This window comes from Nicotiana attenuata, chromosome 7 (genome assembly GCF_001879085.1).
Source record: "Nicotiana attenuata strain UT chromosome 7, NIATTr2, whole genome shotgun sequence".
NCBI lineage: Eukaryota > Viridiplantae > Streptophyta > Magnoliopsida > Solanales > Solanaceae > Nicotiana > Nicotiana attenuata.
The window spans coordinates 27,609,086-27,636,230 of NC_031995.1; the positions used below are offsets into that span (position 1 = coordinate 27,609,086).

A 27,145-nucleotide genomic window follows, 5' to 3' on the forward strand; every position below is an offset into this window, starting at 1 on the left:
TAATTAGCGAAATCGGGTGGGCCCGATTTTAACCGTGTATAGGTTCATTTATAACGTTAGTAAATCATATAGTATTTGCCCTTGTCATTTATCATAGCTCTAGTATGAAATAAGTGGACTCGTGTCTATATCTTTTAAGAAAATAATGTCTGAATTTATCCTTTAACTTTCAACTAGGATTTAAAATTACCTCAGATTGGAACAAAAAGAAAATTCCCTAATGACGGGTAATATTATTAGATTTATCTACAGTTTAAATGAGGGTAAATTTGCTAAATGAGGGTAAATTTGCTCAATTTGGGATAGTAGAGGACAAATTTGCCCCTTTCCCAAAACTAAATAAAACTCAAGACCACCCACCTAATGTGAAATCGGCAAAACCGGGTTCGAATACAGTTCTATTTACAGAAGAAGGGCTTTCACCATTTTATTCGTCCGCAGCAGCTGGTCACCACTTCTCCTGTCCTAACAGCAACCTGAGTACCAAGGTTGGTGTTTCAATCTCCTTACATATTCCTAATCTGGTCCTTTATTTCTTTTTATTGTCTATTTTCACCAAATTTTGTAGCTGTTCTTGTTCTAGGGTTCAGTTTAATATCCTATAATTAGCCTCCGGACATATTTCATGCGTTTTCGATTGAAGAGCTCAGTGCTTACCTATTTGAACTATATCTATGTGCTTAAGTATTTGAAGCATGTTTCATGATTCTTGATCAGATTGAAATATCGAACTGCGCCTTTTTTCCTCTCTCTTTTTTTTTTTTTTTAAATGTAGTTTTTATTAGGACATTTGAGTTTGTTGGAAAATTTTATCAATTGCTCAGGGGCAATGGTAGAGCCATGAATTTATGCAAGGGCATTAAAAAATACTTAGAATGTCACACTTGGGGTGTAAACCTATGACCTAAAGCAATTTTTGAACTCCTTTACACAACACTAGAATTCTACGGATTCAATAGTCTATATTAACAACTATGCCTAAGTCCCAAACAAGTTGGGGTCAGCTATATGGTCCTCAATTCTTCATTCAAGCTCAAACCACATCATCATACCAAATAAAAATTAAAGTGGAAATTAAATTAAATATATATAACTTAAATATATATACTTAACAACAACAACAAGACTAAATCATATTCCCCTTAATAGATATCACATATACAGATCTTTTACTTCCATTATGTCCCATCTTCAACTAAGTTTGCATTGATCCCAAGAAATTGTAGGTCTACGTTTGATTTTAGGTCTACCTTTTCCCCCTTTTTTGCACCTTCATTTATTAAAGTTTTACACCTACGGACTGGTGCATATGTTGGTCGACGCAGGACATGACCAAATCATCTCAAGCGACCTTATCTCATTTATCCTCAATGCGTGCTACTTGCACCTTCTGGCGAATGTGTTCATTTTCAATCTTATCTAACAATCACACATCCATCTTAGCATCCGCATCTATGCAACACTCATCTTGTGACTATTGGGAAAAGAATTAATTTTTGCCCTATTAGCACAGGATTTAGCTGAAGCCCCTTGGCTCTATATAATCTGCTCCTCTTAGGGGAGTATTTCCTTTCGTTTCTCAATTCCTATTCTCTCCCTCGCTGTGGGTTTTTATGACCACGGCTTGAGGTGGGGATGAAAGTCATATACTACCTCCCTGGCCACCCCTCCCCCTCATTCCTTCACGGTTTCTGTAAGTTAATCATCTTGTTTTCTCATTATATTTCGGCTTGAATTGGTTTCCTTCTTCTAATGAGCATCTTTGATCTCTTCATAAGCAAGACAAGATAAAACAAAGAAGATGTCTGGTCGAAACCGCGGGCCTCCACTTCCAATGAAAGGTGGTCCTCATGGTGGACTGCCTCCGCCAGTTCATGAAGCCCCATTTGCTATGGGTCGCGTACCACTGCCTCATCCTGCATTGCTTGAAGAAATGAGAGAGTCTCAGTTTGGAATGGGCTCGCGATCGATGCCTCCACACCCTGCTGTTCTTGAGGAACACCTGGCTACTCAGCATGATGAGATTCAAGGATTATTAGTTGATAACCAGCGATTAGCTGCAACTCATGTAGCACTAAGGCAGGAATTAGAAGCTGCTCAATATGAACTTCAGCGGACTGATCATTATGCCCGTTCTTTGCACATGGAAAGTGATGTGCAAATGAGAGAACTATATGAAAAGGCTGCTAAGATGGAAATGGATCTCCAAGCAGTGGATGGTATGAGATCTGAGCTCATGCGTGTACGCTCGGATATCAAGGAGTTTACTGCTGCCAGACAAGAGCTTACTGTAGAGGTGCAAAGGATGACCCAGGATTTTACCAGAATGACTGCAGATATACAACAAACTCCAGCAATAAAAGCTGAAATTGAAGGCCTAAAACAAGAGCTGCAGCGAGCAAGGTACTTTTGCTTTTAGAGTGAATTTACTCTATGTGGAATATTTCCAAATTGATAGTTTCTTACTGTACTCTTGGCTTATAGGGCAGCCATTGAGAACGAGAAGAAGGGATATGCAGAAAACTATGAGCATGGTCAGGTTATGGAGAAAAAATTACTGACGATGGCTCGAGAGCTTGAAAAACTTCGAGCTGAGGTTGCTAATGCAGAAAAAAGAGCTCGAGCAGCAGCAGCTGTTGGGAATCCAGGTTATTTTTTTCCCCAGAAATCTTAGGACTGAAATACAGACATGAAAAAGCTCTTCAAGAGATCTGCTTTTGACAAGCGCAAATTTTCCTCGATGCTTTGTCAAAAAAATTTGTGGTTCTCAGTGGAACTGTATTTGCTTGGTAGTAATGCAAAATAAGACCTGGAGAGCACTCTTAAGCGTGAAGGAATAGTGCTTTTGTTTTAATGTATTAACTTGCTCTATGGTTCATTTAGTCAACTTATTGTTTGTTTGATTTATTGGTTCCTATTAGGTCATTTCTAAGAATGTTTACAAGGGCAGCCCGGTGCACTAAGCTCCCGCTATGCGCGGTGCACTGTCTACTGTAGTGGATAGTAGAATTCATTAAATTTTATTGGAGGTTTGAGTCCCTTCAATCTTCTTTCAAGTGTATTAAAGTTGCTCCAGGAATGTTGTTTTATTTCTAGCTTATAAGAAAATAGTGGGAAATGGTTTTGAAAGATTTTTATTGGAGGTTCAAATCCCTGAGAGCTTAATATGATATGATTGCTCCAATTGGTGCCCGTTTAATTTGGTTTTAATACACACACATCTAACATTGAAATTACTAAGTTAAGCTTATGTTCTCGCTGTTGCTGCTTTAGTCTTTCTCAAAATTATTGGACGAATTGGCATATTGGTACTCTACCAGTTTCATGAAATTCATCTTTATTTCTGCAGGTGCAGGTTACAACGCAAATTATGGGAATCCTGAACCTGGTTATGCAGCAAATTACTATCCTGCTAGTTACGGAGTGAACCCTATGAACCCTGCTCATCCTGTAAGTTATTCTCTACTGTGCATTTAGTGTTGATGGGATGAAAAAGTGTGCAGAAGGATAGAATCTTTTGCTCTTGTTCATCTGAAGCATTTTTCCTTTTAGTACTTTTCTCCCCTAAGTTTAGTTTATTTTGTATTTTAGGTGCAGGGTGGTGCTGAAGGTTATTCTCAATATGGACATGCATCTGGTGCTTGGGGTGGTTATGATGTGCAGCGAGCTCAAGGACCCAGATAAACTAGTTCATGTAGGTTGCGCTTTGCTACTTTGTGGTACATTAAAATGGAACACAGGATTAGCTTTGAAATTTTATCCTGAATGATTTTTTGGAGAAATATTTTTTCTTACCGAGATTATTTTTAGTGTAGTTGATGCATTGCTACGTGTGAGAAAAGTTTCAGCTGTCAGATTGGTTTTTTCAATGTCTGGTTTATCTAAGCTAGATAGTTTTCTGGAAATTTCTGCGAGTTAAGTTTTTGATGTGTAGTTCCTTGAACTTTAGCCTCGTATTCACTTTTAAAGAAAAGTAATTTTACCTCTCTTTATTACATTGCACTATTAGAGCTATCTTTCTTTTATCAGATTCAAAAGCATGTGAAACCTCTGGAGAAAAAATATCTGGTTTCTCCTGAATGCAATGGGAAATAAAATTTCATTTGTTTTTACTGATTCCAGAAAATGGGAAAGAAAGTTTTCTTTTGTTGTGAAAGATGATGAAGTCACTTTATCGAATATAAAGGTTCATTTGTTTTGTTGGTTGTCTGTTACGTCTAAAAGTGGGTAAGCATTTTTTGTATGAGGATCACTTAAAAAGCTTCCCAGAACTTTCTAGTACTGCTTGTCGATATTACAGGGTACATCATTGGTTTTATCATTTATGTTAAATTTCGCTAAGTTAGCTCCTCCTTGTTTCATGGATCCTAGAGGGCATGTAACGGTTGCTGTCTTATGTGTGAGTCGTCTTTCACGTAATATTTTATTTGGGGTGGGTGGGGGGTGGGGTGGGTAATATCTGACAAACTAGTAGGATATGTTTGTCATTAAAAGATGACAAGGATACTCTGTTTATTGGCCAAAAGGATATTGGTTTTGTTTATATGTAGTCAGATGTGGTAAATTTAACTTAGATTGTAAGGCAGGCATTTATTTTAGCAGTTTCCATGTGCCTTTTACTTTTACAAACTTATCTGGGGTTCTGGTTTTCGACTTTAACAGTCATTGAAGTACTTGGGGCTTAAAGTCTGCTTGCAAATTTTTCTACAACCACTTATTCTTGCACTCTGTCGGTGTATCAAAGTTGACTAGTTAAAGAGTTCCACTCTGCCGTGTTTTTATTTTGTGTGCTGAAAATAACCTTAGTCCCTAAGTGCTGTATAAGGTTACACTGTGGATTTAGGTAACAAATTTTTATGTCGAGTTGTGTGATAAATGTTTTTTTCTTGGCGTTGGCTGACTGAACGTTGTACAAAGATTTGTTTCCACCTCATAAGTTCTTTAGGTCCAATTTTGATTTATATCCTTACAATAGTCGATGTTTTCAGTATGTATGATGTATGAATTATGGTGTAGATGCTTTTATATTCCCCTTTCATTGGTATAAACTCTTCTTGCTACTTTTTAGTACCCGTGCATTGTCATTTATAGTCTAACGCTCTTCTTTATTTCCAGGTTACAACCAATGTCTAAATGAGTTAATGCCCGACACTTGAGCATGAGATTTTGGGTGAGTTTTTATTCAAAATAATCCAAATGAGCACTTTTATATGCTGACTTCTTGATTATTAAGTAATTCAGCAACATTCTGAGACTAGTTTTTTCCTTGCTCTTTATTTGTGGTTTCGTAGTGGATCTCTTTTGCTTCTAATGGTAAAAAAAAGGAGTTCAGATTTTTATTTGGTAGAATACAAAATGTTTTCCTTGACGAAGTAAATGTGAGTATTGACTGTCTTAAACATTCTATAATGGTTTCCTCAAGGAAAACATTGACAGCAACTGTGGTAAAAAGACCCATATAAGGTGCTAAGTTATTTTGTTCAGTTTTTGTTTCTGATAAGCTAAGGTAATTCTATCAACATTTAGTGCCAAGAAGGTACTATATAAGTACAATAGGAAAAGTGTAAGTTCTCTGCTAAAACTGCTAAAACTACTGTATGCTGAGTTTTTCCAGCATATTGCCCTTACACCAAAAGTGTAAATATTGTAAACATCTATACTTGACAAAAGAAATATGTTGCTTCCTTCCTTCGAACAGGTAACTCATCCTTCAAGTTTCCCATATCAGCTCTCTATCTCTCCAGAACTTAATACTCTTTTCATTATCCACCTACAATCCCCCCCCCCCCCCCCCCGAAGTTTACAGATTTGCTTCCACACTGCAACTTTTATTGGGCATAAGCACTGGCACCAACAGTTCTTTTTGCCATATTTAATTATAGTTACCTCCTGCCAGAGTTCCTCTCTATTCTTCAATCTCCATTACCATTTGTATAAAAGGCTCTTGTTATAGAGTTTAAGATTTTTGATTCCCATCCCACCTGTTTTTGCTCTTCATCACAGCAGCTTACTAGGTGCATCATTCTTTTATTAAGTTCCCTCATTGCTTTCTCAATATAGTATCATTCGGTTTTTTCAAATGGCTTTAGAAAACCCATGGCAAGCAAGGAACATCTAATGTAAGTAAGCGTACTAACATTATTAAGAGTTAATGCCAACTAGTTATGTTGCATGTACAAGTCTTTTGCTTCGTTGTATTATGTTCTTCCCTAAATTTGCATGGTTTCTCGTACTTGGAAGTTACTTGAGGCAACTTCCATCTTATCTGTTTTTTTCTCGTTAGATACGATTTTAATTGAGTCACCTTCTTTTGATTGTAATTTAATCATGAATTCAAGATATCATACTTCCCTTTGCGAGACTTTGTTTTCGAGCAAACCATAATTTTCAGCTCACTTGCATCAGCCCTTGAGATAACTTGAACTGGAAAATGCATCGAGTCTAGGTACCTAATTATGGACAGAATTGTTGGTTCTCCATATTATCTAAAAAGTTAATTTGTTCTATGCAACAGGCAAATTCCAGCGGCTAAAGTTGTATTTATATTCAGTCTGCCAGATCGGGCGGCAACTGGGCACGCTTTATCAGTTATTTTGCACTTGTACGAGCCAGTGTACCAGTCAATCAATGGCAGTGTAGATTTTCTACCACTATTTGTTTTATGAAAAGATTTGCTTGGGATATTCATCTTCTTGTGATGCAGTTTTGTGGCTCTTCTTTCAATTCCTACAATCCCCCTACTTGATATCTGCTCCCTTTTGTCCCAAACTAGCTGTGCTAACTTGAATTTGACAGTCGAAACTGTAAAATTTGATGACAAAATACTCTTATTGTCTTCTGAAACTAGAACTTGAAAAATGCATAGTATTCTATACTACTTTAACAAGTGCGTACTAATTTATTTTCTGAACACTGAAATATTGAGTTTAGATATCGTTTCAAAATCAACTTAAAACACTTAACATGTGATGGGAGGACTCTGTGATTGGATGATCAGACAGTACTTTTATCGATTAAGGCTCAACAAGGACAAGTGAGAACGATGTTCTTTGACTTCAAGGCGTTTTTTCTTCCTTGCTTTTTCAGATCCAGAATCCAACGCTATTGTATTCCGAGCCATGGTATCCCAGTTGGGAAGATGCATAAAAGAGAAGAAATGTAGAACATGAACACTGTTATGAAATAAAAGTAATATAGCAAGAAGAAAGATAATTGTCATGACCCAATTTCCCCTATAGGCCGTGATGGCGCTCAATGTCGCCGCTAGACCATGAATTTGTTCTTTTCAATAATTTCAAAGTATTTGATTTTTTTTATTTATTAAGAGAATGATTAGTAGGAATTTATAGAAAAGTAAAGCATAAACTAAGGAAAGAGTAAATACAGTTAATCTCATACTCAAAATCATAAAGTGTCTACTAGAATATTTCCAAAACACGATGTCACAAGTGTATGAGCAATTAGTAGAATATACAGAATCACCTATACTACTGTCTGGAATAAGATAGACAGAAAATAAATGCAAAAGAGAGAGTGCGGGTGTTGCAGGATGGATACATAGAGCAGCTCACCTCTATGCCTCGAGGTGACAGGGGTATGCACCTGAATAACTACCAGATGCACCTGCCTTAAACCTTGCACGATTAGAGCAGAAGTGTAGCGTGAGTACATAAACAATATGTACCCATATCTAGTCTAACCTCGAAGAAGTAGTGACAAGGGGTCGACATCGACACTTACTATGAGCCAATAAATAAAGTACATAGATTCTCAATAGGCATGAAATACATCAATAATAATAATAACGCAATAATGGATAGTAAATAAGTGATTCTTTAACTAGATGTCAATTAAGATCTCCAATTAGCACATACTAACTTCAACGAATACGAGCCATCAAGTAAATTATAATTTCTCAAGCCATGAAAGAAATATCAAGTGTAACCGGACTCCGAGCATTATCACGCACGATTTATGCCGAGGTCGTACGACAAGATCCAGAATAATGTGTACACTACCGAGGGTCGACCGACGCGAACCGTAAATGCATCTATTATACTGCTGAGGCGTTCGTCCGCTCCACAAGAAGAGAGAATACTCTACGAACTCCGATTTAACGGCTACTATAAGACTAATACACAAGAAGGCACAATTTCTACTAACGGTCAAGTAACCTGCCAAAACTCAAAGTAAATGAAGTTCGGTCTTTGCGACTCCTTTATCAAGCTTAGTATGATTTAAGCACTTAAATTAACAAGTAGAGTACAATTAATACAAGTATTACATGATAGAGTCCTAAAACTACCCGGACATAAGCATGATTTGTAGCTATGCACGGACTCTCGTCACTTCGTGCGTACGTAGCACCCACAATTAGTAGAAAATAATAATTTAAAATACCTATGGGCTAAATTTTCTCTTACAAGATTAGGCAAGAGACTTACCTCGATTCCAAGTCCTTATCCGGCTTCAACCTCACTAGAATTCTTCAAACGACGCCGAGGACTCCGAAACTAACCAAAAGGCGTATAAGCTAATAAATATATGCTCAAAAGTTCATAATTTAGCTATTAGAGTAATTACCCAACCCAAATTGGAAGATTCCTAAAATTCACCCCCACACCCACCGAATTTCGAAAATTTTGAAGATAAAAGTTACCCATGACCGAACTCAAATATATAATTTATTCCAATTTTCATTACCAAAACCATGATCAAATCCCAATTTTACCTAAACCCTAGTTTCTTCAAAAGTTCCCACTAGTTTCACAATTTTTTTCATGTTTAATATACCTATAATTCGCGTATTTAGCTAAAGAATTGATAGGGATTACTTACCTCTTGATGTTGATGAAACTCCCCCTCAAAAATGCTCTTAAAATCGCCTAAGACCAAGTCGGAAATGAGGGAAATAAAGCTAAGTCCCATAATAAAAAGCCATTGCACCAGTCGCAGATGTCGCATTTGCGACATTTTGTTCGCAAATGCGACAAAGGCATCGCAAATGCGAAGACTGGCCATCCCTGCCAAGGTCGCAATTGCAACCAAAAACTTTGCAAATGCGAAGATGGGCAGCTCGCAAAAGCGGAAAAATTTCGCATATACGAACCCCTCAGTGTTTTCCCCAACCTCGCAAATGCGAATGCCTCCTCGCAAATGAGAACAAAACCTCGAATTTGCGAGACCTGCAGCACCATACCAGAAAAACTGAAGTTCTTCAATACTCCTAATGCGCTCGAAACTAACCCGAGCAACCGGGGCTCCACATCAAACATCCACACAAGTCTAAAAATTTCATACGAACTCGCTCACGTGATCAAAACACCGAAATAACACCTAGAATCACGAATCGGACGCCAAACGCATGAATTCAATCATGAAACTCAAGAACCTCTAGAAACACTTCACCCCGTCCGATTTCTATCAAATCAACTCGGAATGACGCCAAATTTTGCGCACAAGTCATAAATAGCCATAAGGAACTATTCTCAAGCTCAGAATCCCAAACGGATCTCGATAACACCAAAGTATACTCCAAATAAAATTTAAAGAACTAGAAACCTTCAAGGTGCCAACTTTCAACATTAAGCGCCGAAATGCTCCCGTGTCATCTGAAACCCGATGGGAACATACGCCCAAGTCCAAAATCATCATATGAACCTATTGAACCGTCAAATACCTGTTCCGGGGTCGTTTACTAAAAATGTTGACTCAAGTCTTGGCCATCTTAGGCCATTATTAAGGAACCAAGTATTCCGATTTTAACCCCAAACCCTTCCAAGCCTAAACCAACCATCCCCGCAAGTCATAAAACAGTAAAAGGCACATACGTGGAGTCTTAATTAGTGGAACGGGGATCTAAATAGTAAAACGACCGGTCGGGTCATTACATTCTCCAGCTCTTAAACAAACGTTCGTCCTCGAACTGGTCTAGAATCATACCTGGTATGCTGAATAGGTGTGGATATCTGCTCCGCATGTCCTTCTCGGTCTCCCAAGTTGCCTCTTCGACTGGTTGACCCCTCCACTAGACCTTTACCGCAGAAATCTTCTTAGACCTCAACTGATGAACTTGCCTGTCAACAATGGCAACCGGCTCCTCCTCATAACTCAGGCTCTCATCTAGCTGAACCGTGCTGTAGTCTAACACATGCGACCTATCGGCATGATACTTCCGGAGCATATACACGTGGAAAACTGGATAACTCCTGATAGTCTGGGAGGAAAAGCAAGCTCATAGGCAACCTCCCCAACTCGCCTCAACACCTCAAATGGACCAATAAACCTTGGGCTCAACTTGCCACTCTTCCCAAACCTCATGATTCCCTTCATCGGCGAGACTTTCAAGAGAACCTTCTCGCCCCCCATAAATGATAAATCACGTGCCTTCTGATCCGCTTAACTTTTCTGTTTGGACTATGTTGTGTGAAGTCGCTCCTGAATCAACTGCACCTTCTCCAAGGCATCCTTTACTAAATCAGCCATATAACCTAGCCTCGCCGGGCTCAAACCATCCGATGGGCGAACGATATCGCTGACCATACAAAGCCTTAAATGGAGCCATCTCAATGATGGACTGATAACTGTTGCTATAAGAAAACTAGGCCAAAGGCAAGAATCGATCCCACTGCCCTCCGAAGTAAATCGCACATGCTTTGAGCATATCCTCCAGGATCTGAACTGTCCGCTCCGACTGCCCATCGGTCTGCGGATGAAAGGCCGTACTGAGGTCTACCCGGATGCCCAACTCACTCTGTACTGCTCTCCAAAAGTGCAAAGTGAACTGAGGGCCCCTATCTGAAATGATGGAAACAGGCACACCATGTAACCGAACAATCTCCTGAATGTAAATCTGGGCCAATCTCTCTGACGTGTACGTAGTCACAACCGGAATAAAGTGTTCCGACTTGTTCAACCTGTCAACAGTGAACCAAATTGCATCAAACTTCCTCAAAGTTTGCGGCAACCCCGACTACGAAGTCCATATTGATGCTCTCCCATTTCCACTCAGGTATAACCATCCACTGAAGTAGGGCACACTTAAGCTGCTGGCAATTTAGGCATCTCTCTACATACTCAACTATGCCCTTCTTCATCCGCCGCCACCAATAATGTTGCCTCCGGTCGTGATACGTCTTCGTAGCACCTGGATGAATAGAATACCGAGAAGTGTGTGTCTCCTCTAGAATCTTCTCCCTCAATCCATCAACATTAGGAACACATAGACGGCCCTGGAGTCGTAGAACACCATCCTCACTGATAGTAACCTCCTTGGCACCACCCTGTAGTACTGTCTCTCTAAGAACCATCAAGTGCGGATCGTCGTACTGATGAGCCTTGATCTGCTCGAGTAATGAGGACTGAGCAACGACATATGAAAGAACTCGACTGGGCTCTGAATTATCCAACCTCACAAGTCTACTAGCCAAGTACTGAATGACCAAAGCCAATGGCCTCTTCTCTGCTGAAATGAAGGCCAGACTACCCATACTCTCGGCCTTTCTACTTAAGGCATCCGCAACCACATTCGCCTAGCCCGGATGATAAAGGATGGTGATATCATAGTTCTTTAGTAACTCAATCCACCTGTGCTGCCTCAAATATAGATCCCTCTGCTTGAAAAGATGTTGCAAGCTGCGATGATCGGTGTAAACCTTACAGGACACCCCATAAAGATAATGCCTCCAGATCTTGAGAGCATAAACTATCGCGGCCAACTCCAAGTCATCTACGGGGTAATTTTTCTCGTGGGGCTTCAAATTCGCCCCTCCTACATCAATACACAACCTAGGCCAACGTGTGAAACGTCACAATACACAGTATACATCCCTGAACCGAAAGGTAACACTAACACCGGTGTTATAGTCAATGCGGTCTTGAGCTTTTGAAAGCTCGCCTCGCAATTAACGGACCATCAGACCATCGGAATGGAGCACCCTTCTGGGTCAATCTAGTCAAAGGTGCTGCAATAGATGAGAAGCCCTCCACAAATCGGCGATAATAACCTGCTAACCCCAATAAACTCTTGATATCGGTCGTTGTGGTTGGACAAGGCCAACTCTAGACTGCCTCGATCTTCCTATTTTCTACCTTAATACCCTCGCCTGATACAACATGCCCCAAGAATGCCACGGACTCTAACCAGAAATCGCACTTGGAAAACTTAGCATAAAGTTTCTGTTCTCGCAAAGTCTAAATCACAACTCTCAAATGCTGCTTGTGCTCCTCCATGCTACGCGAGTAGATCAATATGTCATCAATGAATACAATGACAAATGAGTCAATATATGGCCCTGAACGCCCAGTTCATCAAATCCATAAATGCCACCGGGGTTTTGGTCAAGACGAATGACATAATTAGAAACTCACAGTGGCCATATCTAGTCCGGAAAGCCGTCTTCAGAACATCTGAAGCACGAATCTTCAGTTGATGATACCCCAATCTCAGGTCGATCTTAGAGAACACCTTGGCACCCTGCAACTGGTCAAACAAATCATCAATACGCGGTAACGGGTACTTGTTCTTAATGCTAACTTTGTTCAACTGGCGGTAATCAATGCACATCTGCATAGTCCCATCCTTCTTCTTCACGAACAACACCGGTGCACCTTAAGGCGGCACACTCGGTCTGACGAACCCCTTTGTTAGCAACTCCTCAAGCTAGTCTTTCAACTCCTTCAACTCTTTCAGAGCAATGCGGTACGGTGGAATGGAGATAGACTGGGTACCTGGAGCCAAATCAATATAGAAATCGATATCAGAATCTGGTGGCATGCCTGGTAGATCAGAAAGAAACACATCAGAGAACTCCGGCACCACGGGCACTAAATTAATCGTCGGAGTCTCTGCAGCAGTATCCCGAACATAAGTTGGATAAGATAACAATCGTCCTCGACCATGTGTCGAGCATTCAGAAAAGGGATAACCCGACTAGATGCACTATAGATGAACCCTTCCACTCCAATCTAGGCAACTCTGGTATCACCAAGGTAACAGTCTTGGCATGGCAATCAAGGACAACATGACACGGAGACAACCAGTCCATGCCCAGGATGACCTCAAAGTCGGTCATGTCGAGAAACATAAGATCCGCTCTGGTCTCATAACCATAGAAAGTCACAATACAGAATCGGTAGACCCGGTCCTCAACAACAGAATCACCCACCAGCATGGACACCTATACAAGAGTACCCAAGGACTCACGAGGAACACCCAAAAAATGAGCAAACAAAGATGAAACATACGAATACGTAGACCATAGATCAAATAGTACCGAAGAATCCCTTCTGCAGACATAAATAATACATGTGATCATAACATATGAGGCTACTACATCTAGCCTGGCTAGAAAGGCATAGAACCTAGCTGGTACACCACCTGACCAGCCTCCACCTCTAGGGCGGCCCCTACCCCCTGCCCTCTACCTCTAGGTAGCTGGATGGCTGGTGCGATATCTGGTGCGGTAACCATGGGCTGGTGACCCTGTTGTACTACCTTGCCCCGAAGCCTGGGGCAAAATCTCCTCACATGACCAAGCTCCCCGCACTCAAAGCAGCCTCTCGGTACAGAAGGTGACTGACCTTGAGTCTGACTTTGGGAACTTGAACACCCACTGGAAGAACCCTGAATAGCCGGTAGACGGTAGGAGCTCTCTGGAATATCGCTGAAATAGGGCCGCACTGGAGCACCCCGAGAAGGCGGCGGTGCTGGATATGTGGGCCTGCTAGACTGGCCCCTTACAAACTAACCTCTGCCCTCAGATGAAGCACCACTGAACCCTCTAGAATATCGAGACCGCTTGTCCCTCGGCGCCTACTCTCGGCCCTACTGACGAATACCCTCGATCCTCTGAGCAATCTCCACAACTTGCTCGTATAGAGTCCCTATCTCAATCTCTCGGTCTATAGTGCAAGCCCGCAATAAACCTCTACACTCTCTCTGCATTAGTGGGGAGTATCATAAGTGCATGGAGAGACAACTCAGAGAATCTCGCCTCATAGTCGGTCACAGACATCTGATCCTACTGAAGCCGCTCAAACTGACCCCGTAACTCTTCCCTCTGAGAGGGTGGGATATATCTCTCTAGGAAGAGACGTGTGAACTGGTCCGAAGTCAAGGGAGGAAAACCTGCCGGTCTGATTAGAAGATAGGACTTCCACCATTTACGGGCCCTGACCTCTAGCTGAAAGGTGGTAAAGTCCACCCCATGGGACTCCAAACTCTTATGTTGTGCAGCCTGTCCCTGCAACAATCAATAAAGTCCTGGGGGTCCTCATGTCGCTCACCGCCAAAGGCAGGAGGATGTAGCCTGGTCCATCTATCCAATAGCTTCTGCGGCTCGTCGGTCGTGGCTAGTCTAGGCTCTGGTATAACCACTGCAACTAGCTGATCCCCGCCCACGGGTAGCGCACCCAGGGTATGATATATGGCAGCAGCATGCCTTGGAGCCTGAGCGTCATAGAGTCCATAAACTGCAACATGCGGCCCATGACCTCCTGGAATCCTGGTGCGGATATGAAATCCATTGGGGCCGGCTCAGCTGCAGGTACCTCGCCCTGCTCCTCAATAACAGGATCCTCCACTGGATCCACTAGTGGCACGACTGGAGCAACTCTAGGACGCCCTCGCCCTCTGGAAGGAGCTGGAGCTCTCCCTCGGACTCTACCTCGGCCTCTAGTAACATGGGGAGCAAATCCTCCACGGCCGGGCATATCTACCGCACGCGCTCTTACCATCTACGAGAGAATAAGAAAAATATACTTAGCACAACATCAACTGCACGATAGGAGATGAAGAAAGAGAAGTTTCCTAACATCCTATAGTCTCTCGAAGATAAGTACAGATGTCTCCGCATCGATCCGCAAGACTCTATTAGGTCTGCTCATGACTTGTGAGACCCACGTGAACCTAGTGATCTGATACCAAGATGTCATGATCCAATTTCCCGTATAGGCCGTGATGGCGCCAGCATCACCGCTAAGCAAGCCAACGGTTAACTAGCCATGTATTTGTTCTTTTAAATAATTTTAAAGTATTTGATTTTTTCATTTATTAAGAGAATGATTAGTAGGAATTTATAGAAAAGTAAAGCATAAACTAAGGAAAGAGTAAATACAATTAATCTAATGCTCAAAATCATAAAGTGTCTACTAGAATATTCCCAAAACCCGGTGTCACAAGTGTATTAGCAACTAGTAGAATATACAAAACCACTTATACTACTGTCTAAAATAAGATGGACAGAAAATAAATACAAAAGAGAGAGTGCAGGTGCTTCAGAACGGACACAAAGAGTAGCTCACCAGTATGCCTCGGGGTGACGGGGTATGCGCCTAAATAACTGCCAGATGCACCTACTTCAGATCCTGCACAATTAGTGCAGAAGTGTAGCGTGAGTATATAAACAACATGTACCCAGTAAGTATCTAGTCTAACCTAGAAGAAGTAGTGACGAGGGATCGACATCAACACTTACTATGGGCCAATAAATAAAGTACAGAAATTCTCAATAGCCATGGAATACGTTAATAATAATAACGCAAAAATGGACAGTAAATAAGTGATTCTTTAACTCGATGTCAATTAAAATCTCCAATTATCACATAATAACTTCAACGAATGCGAGCCATCAAGTAAATTATCGTTTCTCAAGTCATGAAAGAAATATCAAGTGTAACCGGACTCCGAGCATTATCATGCACAATTTATGCCGAGGTCGTACGACCCAATCTAGAATAATGTGTACACTGCCAAGGGTCGACCAACGCGAGCCATAGATGCATCTATTATACTGACGAGGCATTCGGCCCGCTCCGTAAGAAGAGAGAATACTCTATGAACTCCGATTTAACGGCTACTACAAGACTAATACACAAGGAGGCACAATTTCTACTAACGGTCAAGTAACCTGCCAAAACTCAAAGTAAATGAAGTTCGGTCTTTACGACTCCTTTATCAAGTTTCAATATGATTTATGCACTTAAATTAACAAGTAGAGTGCAATTAATACAAGCATTACATGATAGAGTCCAAAAACTACCCGGACATAAGCATGATTTGTAGCTATGCACGGACTCTCGTCACTTCGTGCGTACGTAGCACCCACAATTAGTAGCAAATATTAATTTAAAATACTTATGGGGAAAATTTTCTCTTACAAGGTTAGGCAAGAGACTTACCTCGATTCCAAGTCCTTAATCTGACTCTTCAACCTCACTAGAATTCTTCAAATGACGTCGAGGACTCCGAAACTAACCAAAAGGCGTATAAACTAATGAATATATGCTCAAAAGTTTATAATCTAGCTATTAGAGTAATTACCCAACCAAAATTGGAAGATTCCTAAAATTCACCCAGGGTCCACGTGCCCGGATTCTGAAAAGTTTGAAGATAAAAGTTTACCATGGCCTCTCGAACCCAAATATATAATTTATTCCAATTTCCACCACCAAAACCATTATAAAATCCCAATTTTACCTAAACCCTAGTTTCTTCACAAATTTCCACTAATTTCACAATTTTTTCCATGTTTAATATACCTATAATTCGCGTATTTAGCTAAAGAATTGATAGGGACTACTTACCTCTTGATGTTAGTGAAATTCCCCCTAAAAAATGCTTTCAAAGTCGCCTAAGACCAAGTGGGAATGAGGGAAATAAAGCTTAGTCCGGTAATAAAAAGCCCTTGCACCAGTTGCAGATGTCGCATTTCGATATTTTATTCGCAAATGCGATGGTCGCAAATGTGAAGACTGGCCATCTCTGCCAAGGTCGCAATTGCGACCAAAAACTTCGCAAATGCGAAGATGGGCAGCTCGCAAAAGTGAAAAAATGTTCGCAAATGCGAACCCCTCAGTGTTTTCCCTAACCTCCTAAATGTGAAGGCCTCCCCGCAAATGCGAACAAAACCTCGCATTTGCGAGACCTGCAGCACCAGACCAAAAAACCAGAAAAACTGAAGTACTCCAACACTCCGAGCGCGCTCTAAACTCACCCGAGCCCCCGGGGCTCTCAACCAAACATTCACACAAGTCTAAAAATTTCATACGAACTCGCTCGCACGATCAAAATACCGAAATAACATCTAGAATCAGAATCGGACGCCAAACACATGAATTCGATCATGAATCTCAAGAACCTCTAAAAACACTTCCGCGTGTCTGATTCCTATCAAATCAACTCGGAATGACGCTAAATTTTGCGTACAAGTATTAAATCACCAAACGAAATTATTCACAGGCTCAGAATCCCAAAGGGACCTCGATAACACCAAAGTCTACTCCAAACCAAATTTAAAGAACTAGAAAACCTTCAAGGTGCCAACTTTCAACGTTAAGTGCCGAAACGCTCGCGGATCATCTGAAACCCGATCCGAACATACGCCCAAGTCTAAAATTATCATACGAACCTATTGGAACCGTCGAATCACATTTTCGATATTATTTACTAAAAACGTTGACTCAAGTCAAACTTGGCCATCTTAGGCCACAATTAAGGAATCAAGTATTCTGATTTTAACCCGAACCCTTCTAAACCTAAACCAATCATCCCCGCAAGTCATAAAATAGTAAAGGCACATATGGGAGTCTTAATTAGTGGAACAAGGATCTAAAAGTAAAACAACCGGTCGGGTCGTTACAATAATATTAGAAAGGAACGTTTCTTTCTTCGTTTCAAAGTGTCCTCTTTAGGTTCATGAATGAACCTATTTATAGATACTATTCCATTGTTACATAATTTCCTAGATCTAGTTATGAGTCTTAAAATCAACACAAATCTATACATGAAGACAAACAAGATTTCCAAATCTCAAGTTGGACATCCACCTTCTGTGCAAGTGAATTTATAACACTCCCCTTGAATGTCCATGAAAAGATAATAGTGCTTCGTTAAACCTTTCTAAGAAAAACCAGTGGGAAAAAGTCTGGTGAAAGAAAAAGAGTACACATATATTGTAATATTTTGTAATACACATTGAGATCTGCCTCATTATAAACCTTACTAGGAAAACACAATTGAGACAAAACCTTGGTTAAGGAAAAAAGAGTCCAGTGCATATCTCTCCCCCAGATGAAAATTCTATTTGATATCTCGGAGACAACACATTCCAATTTCATATCTCAACTTCTTAAATGTTGATGTCGGTAATGCCTTAGTAAACAAATCTTCCAAATTATCACTTGAACGAACTTGTTGAATATCTAATTCACCATTATTTTGATGATCATACGTGAAAAAGAATTTTAGTGAAATGTGCTTTGTTCTGTCTCCTTTAATATATCCCCATTTTAGTTGAGCTATACATGCAGCATTATCTTCATATAATGTTATTAAAATCTGCCTTTCTAGAAGAATATGACATATTTCCTGGATATGTTAAATCTTTCTCTGAGCCAAATACTTGCTTCATAAATCATCTTGGCATAATCTCTTATGTATCAATATTTGACTGTTTTGTAGACCAATATGAAATGATAGCATCCCAATGCAACTAGATAACTTGTCTGTAAAACAATCTTCAGGTAATAAAAAGTTTCCTGCATTTGCATAACCAACAAAACCTTGACAATATTTGTTAGGATAAAACACACCTATATCAATTGTTTTCTTTTGCAATGTATTATCAATCTCATTCAAATATCTCCACACGATAGTAATTAAAACTATACTATGCTAGCACATTACCATATGTTCATAGTTTTATCAAGATAAATAAGTGCAGAAATCCCACTCTATATGATGCTCCGGACAAAAAAATACTTATCATTTCATGAGGTCTTAATAGATCTTTATTTATATCAAGCGTTTTCACAACCATTGGGGTATTCAATAGAATAGCTTTAGAATCTTTTGTGATTTTGGATCTTTCAGAATTACTCATTTTAAATTCATTCAGTAGATAATCTACTGCTTTCAAAACTCCCCAAGAATTCAAGTAATTATAATATGCAAGATTTACGTCGAATCATATACAAATCATTTTGTAAAGACACTAGTATAAATTAGGTCATTTTTTACCTTCTTTTAAGGAAATTATATCACATGCACCCTTATTGTTTCAATCCATAGGATTTTTAAAGCTTTATTGAATAAATTGTTCGGGAACCTTTATATGCTTCAGAACAAGATTAATCCTTCAAGGATTTTCATATAAACTTTGTTGTCTAGCTAGCAATATTAATAAAGAAAACAATCCAAGATACACATATTAAATTTTCATGTATTGCCAGACTCTATCTGAAAGCAATTACATCTACCAGAAGAGAATTTGTTTCCATATTATCAATGCCAAGACATTTGCAAAATATCTTGTGCAAGAAGTCGTCTTTATATCTAACGATTTTTTATTTTATTTTTTATACAAAAACTTAATTGTACCCCATAAGCTTTATACTTTTATGTGTTGGGACAATAAGCAAAAATTTCAGATTTTTCAAGTGATGCAAATATAATTGGATTGCATTTTTTTTTGCCAATCATTTATCAGTCCATATTATCCGATAGATTTGAATTCAAAATCCTCGTCATCATTTATGAGTGCTACATTATTTCATGATATCGTCGGTGATCATTTTATATCAGTTCCATCATTACCCAATAAAGATATAACTTATTGAGATCTTGTTATCTCATTTTTTCCAGGTACCTGAGTCTCTCCCATGAGGTCTTATGAAATGTTATGTCATAGTGATCTTCTATAGTACTTACCTCTTTAATATGACCATCTTGATCATTTGCTCCTCTCCTTCTTCAAGGAGTTTTATCTTTGGGACCGACTAGTCTATTACGATTCATGCATGCCATGGACTTTGTCCATCATGAACTTTATTATATTTGGAGCATTAGCAACTGAAATATGACATTTAGCTTTGAGTCAGTAAATGCGCCTGGCAATATTTTGCAAATGAATTATCACTTGAACTTTAACTTCACATTTTCTTGTACGAGAATATAGGTGTATAATAATTTACTATATGTGTTATTTTTTCAGCTGCCTATTTTCTCCTCCTAATGTTGGGATCAACAACACATATCCCCAACCTTCTTTGGGGACCCATCTTTGTGCATTATGGTGGAATAATTAAATTATATAGCACATCCATATATCTAGATAGAATTATTTGTTCCTGACCCTGAACCACTTGTGATAGGGAGAATTTATCATAACTTGTTGGCTAGATACGTACAAGTGCTGCTCTATATTAAATAATGCATACCGTACCAATTTTTTTTTTGGGAGTTTTGTTCTCATAACTAATGGTTTATCTATAATTGAAGGCATACAATTTCTGTTAAACCAACTTGGATTTAAACCAGCATTATCAAGATAATCATCATAATTTACATTCTGGAACTATGCTTTAATAATTTAAGCAAGCAACCTTGCAAAATCCAAACTACAAGTTGATAACAAAAACACATGTAACCATAGAATAGATGCATCTATCAAACTCATACAATAGTAAATGGTCCACATGTCAGGTGACTGGGCTCATATATGTATCACCTTTTATTCGTTTCAGAAATCAAGAGATTCAATCCCAACCTTAATTGGTATATCATGAGAATAAGCTAGAGAATTCTTGAATAATCTTCTATTCTTCAATATATGCCATTGTGAATTCTCAATTAATTTTCGCATCATAATTGAACTGGGATGACTAACCGGTCATGCCAACCAACATTTGTTTCAGTAAACCTCTAGTTTACTTGTGTCGTGTGATTCTATCATCATGCTTATACTTGTGTAGTATAAATCAGAGGAATGTCGGATAACTTTTTATATTTACCCAGTATGATTATAGTAATATAAAAATATTCAATCTTCCTTTCATTTATAGTTTCAATATGCCAACCACTTTGGCTAATATATTTGAAACTCAAAAAGTTTCTTTTGCGATTTACTACAGTATCAATGTCATGAGCAATTTCATTCATCCGGATAGTAACAAATTAGTTATTTCGGAGCTCTTAATTGATTTTGTACTACAAGATTATTCGTCGCACTATCCATATGGTGAATGCCTCCTTCACAGAGAAACGCATATCATAATAATTGTCATGGTCAAAATTATCATAAGCAAAATCATATCTCGCTTTAATTTTTCCTTTAATAACTTTCTATAAGGCATGGCAAATTATATTTTGGCATACCATGATATGTACACGACCAATGACATATTCATGTAACCACACAGTAATGTTCATTATCTTTCTTTCACTCAAACCTCCCGTAGAGGTGAGTTGTAGTATCTATTCAACCATGCATAAGCACATTCTTATGCATATTTTGTATCACATATATATTTTCATATTCACTTTCAGGAATGAGTCTACATTTACAATACTTATCACAATCACATTTTCAAGGAATTGACTATAATCATGTGAACGTATTTCGTATTACCAGACTGCATTGATACATATTTCCTTCAACTTTGAAGGACTATTTTGAAAATTCTTATTATTTTTCTTTTTACAATTACCATAATGGTGACTATTATTGTTTTGGTCTTTGGCACGCCCATATTCATTGGTCAACCACTTGTCTTTACTTAGACTTATTATGAACCACTACCATATTCACTTCAAGAACGGAGCAAATCAAGTGAGACAAGCTTCATGCTTTTTCATGAAAAATACATTATTTTTCTATAACCATCATTATATCATCAATATGGTGCATTGGGACTCAAACTCAATGCCTTAACCATATAAAGACGTATTAAGCTATAATGTGTTGGGAATAGAACCATTGTCTTATCATCATGGTGCATCACGACTCAAACCTGATGTCTTACCATCATGGTACGTTGAAACTTAAACCCACCGTCTTACCCTTCATCAATGTCACTAGGCCAAAGTGCAATGGGACTCACTCTTGCCCTTAATAATATTACCAATTTTGATGGTTATATGCACAAAGTCATTCATGAGTCAGAGTGAAATTATTATCATATTAATTAGATTCACAAAAAATCAAACAAATGCGCAAAGAATTTTACATTAACAACAGTTATACTAAGAAATTGATTTTTTTTTATGTTGCTAATTTGCAACTTAAAAAATCACACCACTAGTTGCTTGGTTGATTAGTAATTATAACATAAAATATATTAATAAGAGGTGATGTATCAAAGCACCTAAGCTTCTGGAGTAAATTGACCAATAGAGCAACATAAATATGGCTATGTGTTTCAAAGTCAAAAGTGAATCTCATACTTAGGGTCATGTATACTTACTGCTAATAGGTATTAGAAGTTCGATAAACACTCTTAATAATATTATAAGGCAGTCAATTATTCATATGTTTAGCACCTTTTCATATATATAAGTTATTATCAATCAGTTGGGATTTTTAAAATCAATAAAATATTAAACAACATACATTCAAAAACTTGGTAAAAGAAAAATCACTTGTAGCACTCATGCAAGACAAAAACAAAAAAAAAACAAAAAAAATTATGTTCATCCAACAGTAGAAGAATTGAAAATGATGGGACGGTCTTAGGATGGCAAGCACACATGCATGCTGATGCATATATGAAAAAAAAAAACAGCAACTAAATTGTATAACGAGATATCAGGATAAAGATAAGGAATATTTAACCATACAAAACTGGTAGCATGTGAGAGTAATTCTAATGAAACAGAGTAAAGAGATAAGAAAAAGCATATTCATGTAACAATGAAAAAGTTAATGTTTACCGCAAATAGTTTGTGATAACTGTGGGAAGGCTATATGTTATGAAAATCTTTATTTTCTTTCTTATAGCTATAGATATCCCAATCTCAAATAACCAGAAAAGAAAACTATTATAGCTAGGCCAAGATAGAGTACAACAAGGAAAGAGTAATACACCTTAGGTATGATCGCAAGGAAACAATTTTTTTTTACCTTCTCCCATAAAGGGGTTTTGTAGATAGAATTTGTATAGCCAACCAGTAGCAAATCCCTTTTGATTTCTTCAAGCACTGATCAGTACAATATGAGGTGAATAACTTTCAGTTAACTATGTGATAGTAGTATGAGTTCGTAGTGGATGAAGGCAAGCTTCGTGCGTTATGAAATAAAAGCAATATAGCAAGAAATATGTAATTAAGATTAATAATATAAGAGAATGATAATATTAGAAAGTAACGTTTCTTTTTTCGTTTCAAAGTATCTTCTTTAGGTTCATGAATGAACGTATTTATAGATACTATTGCATTGTTATATAACTTTCTAAATCTAATTTTGAGTCTCAAATCAACAAAAATCTAGACATGAAGACAAGTCTAGCTATGACAAGATTTCCAAATCTCAAGTTGGACATCTACATTCAAGTGAATTTATAACAAAAACAAGTCCCCCCCCCCGCCATATAATTTAAGACATAACATGTGAGTTTCTTTAGTCACTCATATGTAACCTCCTATCCTGATTGATCACATAAATCACTTTAAGCAGTTGAGTGTATTTCCTTGGTTTCACGTTTTATGTGGCTTGACTTGGCATTGTTATTAAGATTAAAGTCGAGGATATATATAAATGATTGTTATTCAATCTGTATTGATGTAATAACTAATAAAAATGTTAAATTTTCTGAAATAGAAATAGAAACAGAAAATTGGTAGAATCAGTTTAACGAAATAAATTGTGAAAAACAATATAGGAATAAATCGAGTCCACTGAATACACAGTGTGTCCTTAAGGAAATTATTCCCCTCAAGTACCCGAAGTGCTGGAATATATCCTCCCAGGATAGAACGATTTAACTCACTAGTGTATTGGTACCAAAATCTCCGATGAACTTCGAATCACTCAATGGTCGTAAAACACACTGGAAAATATTGTTCAGAAGAAGAAGAAGATAATCAGAAAATTCAGTAAGTAAATATTCTAGGATTCAAGGCATATTTATAGATCATTTGGCACTGTTTCTGAAACGGTTTGCAATCTTTCAGGAACAGCCATAGCTGTTGGAACAGGTGGGAAGAAATATTGCGGGAAAACAGAAAACGAATTTAAAATAATTCGGGAAAGAAAACGGATCGGACTGGGTCGCGGGTCATGGGTTATTCCGGATTGAATTTTCGTTAATTAATTAAATAATAGAAAGGAATTTTGTCCAAAAAGATTAATCAATCAAGCCGAAGTCGAGCGAGCAACGAATGACAACGACGCGAGGTTTGCCTTCTTCTTAACTCTTTAAGAGCTAGAAGAAGAGCAATTGTATATATACCATCAAAAGTCTTTTTTCCACCAATATGAGATAATGTCCCGTTGCCAAAGAAGAAACTCGAATATTTCATTTTTCCTCCATTTTCCATTCACCCTCTTTAAGCTACGCCAAACTTAAAAGTCCAACAATGATTAATAGAAGTGGAAAATGAAGATGAGCTTCAGCTGAGGCGAATGTGTTTGAATTTCAATCCCATCCTCACTTCTACTATCCAGTAGTCTCTTTTGCATTCTCTAGTTAACTATGTGAATGTAATAACAATTCAATTCCAAATAAATTGGAGTTCGCTATATAAAGTTTCTCTGACCATATTTCTCAATTCAAGGTCCACTTACATCATCATATAAAAAAAAGTTAAATATATATAAATGATATACTAGTAAGTAACAATAGTACGAGTCTCTATATTTATATTGGCATATCAATCTATAATAAAGTGAAAATACTCATAGAAAGCAATAGGTTGAAAATCAACATACTAACAAGACTTATTTTCAACTATAGTTACTTATGTGAATGAAAAAAAAATTAAAGAATTATAAACATATTAATTAGTCATAAAAGGAGAATTGAAATTATTCAATTATTATTCTGTAGTCGGAATTTTTTGAGTATTTGCTATACATTTTTATCTGCAATTTGATTTAAAGTTTTGCAGTTTTAGTTTAGCGGGAATTTCAAAGAGGGTGGCTCCAAAGTTTAGAAATTTGCGCCATTTCAACTAATGATGTGCTTTAGCAATTTTTATTAAAAATTTAAAAAACCTTCAAATTATCCAGGTTGGGCACGGGGCTTTACTGAAATTAAAAATAGTAGTAAGTCGAAACTACACCGTTTCAAGCGCAGAAATGGCGCAAAATTCTAAACTTTGGAGCCACCATTTTAAACTTCCCGCTAAACTAAAACTGCAAAACTTCAAATCAAATTACAGTTAAAAATTTAGCAAAATCTCAAAAAAAAATTGGCTGCTCTTCTCCCGGGTTTTTCTTCCCTACTTCATCCTCTCTCTTTTCACTCTTCTCCATCTTCCTATTCACACACATTTCCTCACTCTCCCATTTTTTCCTCCTCCTTCTGTCCCTAAAAGAAATCAATGGGGGGCAAACTTCAGTTTTTACCACCAGCCAAAAGATTCATGCTAATGCAACAACAAGAACAAGAAGAAGAACAACACAAAGATAATGGCTCTGTTTCATCTTCACAACTTCCTGCTAAAAAGCGTAAATTCTCTCCTGAAAAAACACCCTTCTTTTCCGATAGCACCAATGTTACTACTCTCTGCTTGCCAGCCAAAAAACGTGTTTGGGCTTTTCACCCATTTGACCTCAATATTGAATATAACCCAATTTCTTCTCTCAATGATGAAACTAAAGAAGAAAAATTATCTGAAGAAACATTAATTAGTCAAGCTGACATCACTCTTCAACAAGCTGCAAAAACAAATGATGATGATAACGAAGACGGCATTATCTGTGCTATTTGTGAAAGCACAGATGGAGACCCATCAGATCCAATAGTTTTGTGCGACGGTTGTGATTTAATGGTCCATACAACTTGCTACGGTCATCCTTTTACAAAGGGAATCCCAGATGGTGATTGGTTTTGTGCTCAATGTTTGGCCTCAGAAACAGAGAGCCGAAACCCTATTACTTGTTGTCTCTGTCCTGAAACCGGTGGAGCCCTAAAACCCACTGTGAATGAGGGTAAATGGGCTCATGTTGTTTGTGCACTTTTTGTTCCTGAAGTCTTCTTTGTCGATCCAGAAGGTCGTGAAGGAATTGATTTCAGTAAAGTGCCTAAAAGAAGATGGGAACAAAAGTGTTATATTTGTAAATCCAGAAATGGTTGTGCTATTGATTGTTCTGAGCCGAAATGTCCTTTGTCTTTTCATGTGACTTGTGGGTTGAAACAACAACTCTGTATTGAGTACAGAGAAGGAAAGAACAAGGCTGCTGTTGTTGCTGGTTTTTGCAGAAGCCACACTGAACTATGGAAAAAGGTTGAGTCTTTTTTCTTCTACCTTTGCTTGTTATCTTTTTCCCCCCCTTTCATTTAGCTTCCATATATTGATACTATATAAAAGAGCATTTATATTATTAATGTAGTTTAACTTGTTATGAGTTATGACATGTAGAATGTTTTGAGTTTTTAGGTTATTAATATTTCTTGTTACTAAGCTTTCATTTTTATAGATGGCAAATTTCCTTATTTACTAATCTTTCTTTTTTGTAGACAGTCAGCTTTTGAGGTTACTAATATTTCTTTTATGTAGATCGTAAATTGTCTTATTTTCCAGGTTACTAATTCATATTACGATTATTAATATTGCTTATTGCTATTGCTCCTTCCATCTAATTTTTTGGCTCTTAGATTGTTGTTATTATTTGTTAATATTGCTTATACTATTTTTTTTTTTCTCTTTCTTGAGTTGAACATCTATCCAAAACAACTTCTTTACGAATTGGGCTAAGGTTACCTGCCCATACCCCACTTGTGAAATTTCATTGGGTTTTTTATTGTTGTTGTTGTTATTGTTATTAATTAGTACTAGTAGTTATAGTTTAGATGATTTGAAAGTGTTTTTTTTTTTTTTTTTTACTTTGGTAGTATATGAGCTAAACTCTTATTGTTTTTGTTGTGTTGAGTTTTCAACGTTTTTAATTTTGGTGTGCAGCAACAACAAACAGGGAAGTTCAAGATTGTGGCAAGAGATGAAGTTGACAGATAAGATTATACATCTACGATGATTAAGCAGAATTGCAGATGATTAAGAATCCTAGTTTTTAGTAGTTGAAGACAATAGTATTATGTGATTGTTTAAATTCGTAATCATTTTCTATCATTAATTGAAGTCTTCCATTTTGTTTCCAACTTCATTGTTAAGTACTACTTATTAATTTGCACCCGAGAAAATCTGAAA

General features: G+C 37.9%; 2 protein-coding genes across 3 annotated transcripts; both read left to right on the forward strand.

The window, feature by feature from the left end:
* LOC109228856 (protein FLX-like 1) lies at nucleotides 372–6,877 on the forward strand. Of its 2 annotated transcripts, none has more exons than XM_019394095.1 (7): nucleotides 372–488; nucleotides 1,779–2,403; nucleotides 2,485–2,648; nucleotides 3,350–3,450; nucleotides 3,592–3,694; nucleotides 5,116–5,170; nucleotides 6,515–6,877. In XM_019394095.1, the coding sequence occupies exons 2-5, from the start codon at nucleotides 1,802–1,804 to the stop codon at nucleotides 3,682–3,684; spliced, it is 960 nt and encodes a 319-aa protein (XP_019249640.1). In that variant the 5' UTR covers nucleotides 372–488; nucleotides 1,779–1,801; the 3' UTR covers nucleotides 3,685–3,694; nucleotides 5,116–5,170; nucleotides 6,515–6,877. The 2 variants fall into 2 exon arrangements, with proteins under 2 accessions (XP_019249640.1, XP_019249641.1); XM_019394096.1 differs by having other exon boundaries at nucleotides 1,783–2,403; nucleotides 6,515–6,843.
* On the forward strand, nucleotides 25,186–27,097 carry LOC109228858 (protein Jade-1). The gene is made up of 2 exons (XM_019394098.1): nucleotides 25,186–26,224; nucleotides 26,900–27,097. Exons 1-2 carry the CDS (start codon nucleotides 25,319–25,321, stop codon nucleotides 26,951–26,953), a joined length of 960 nt encoding a protein of 319 aa, XP_019249643.1. The 5' UTR covers nucleotides 25,186–25,318; the 3' UTR covers nucleotides 26,954–27,097.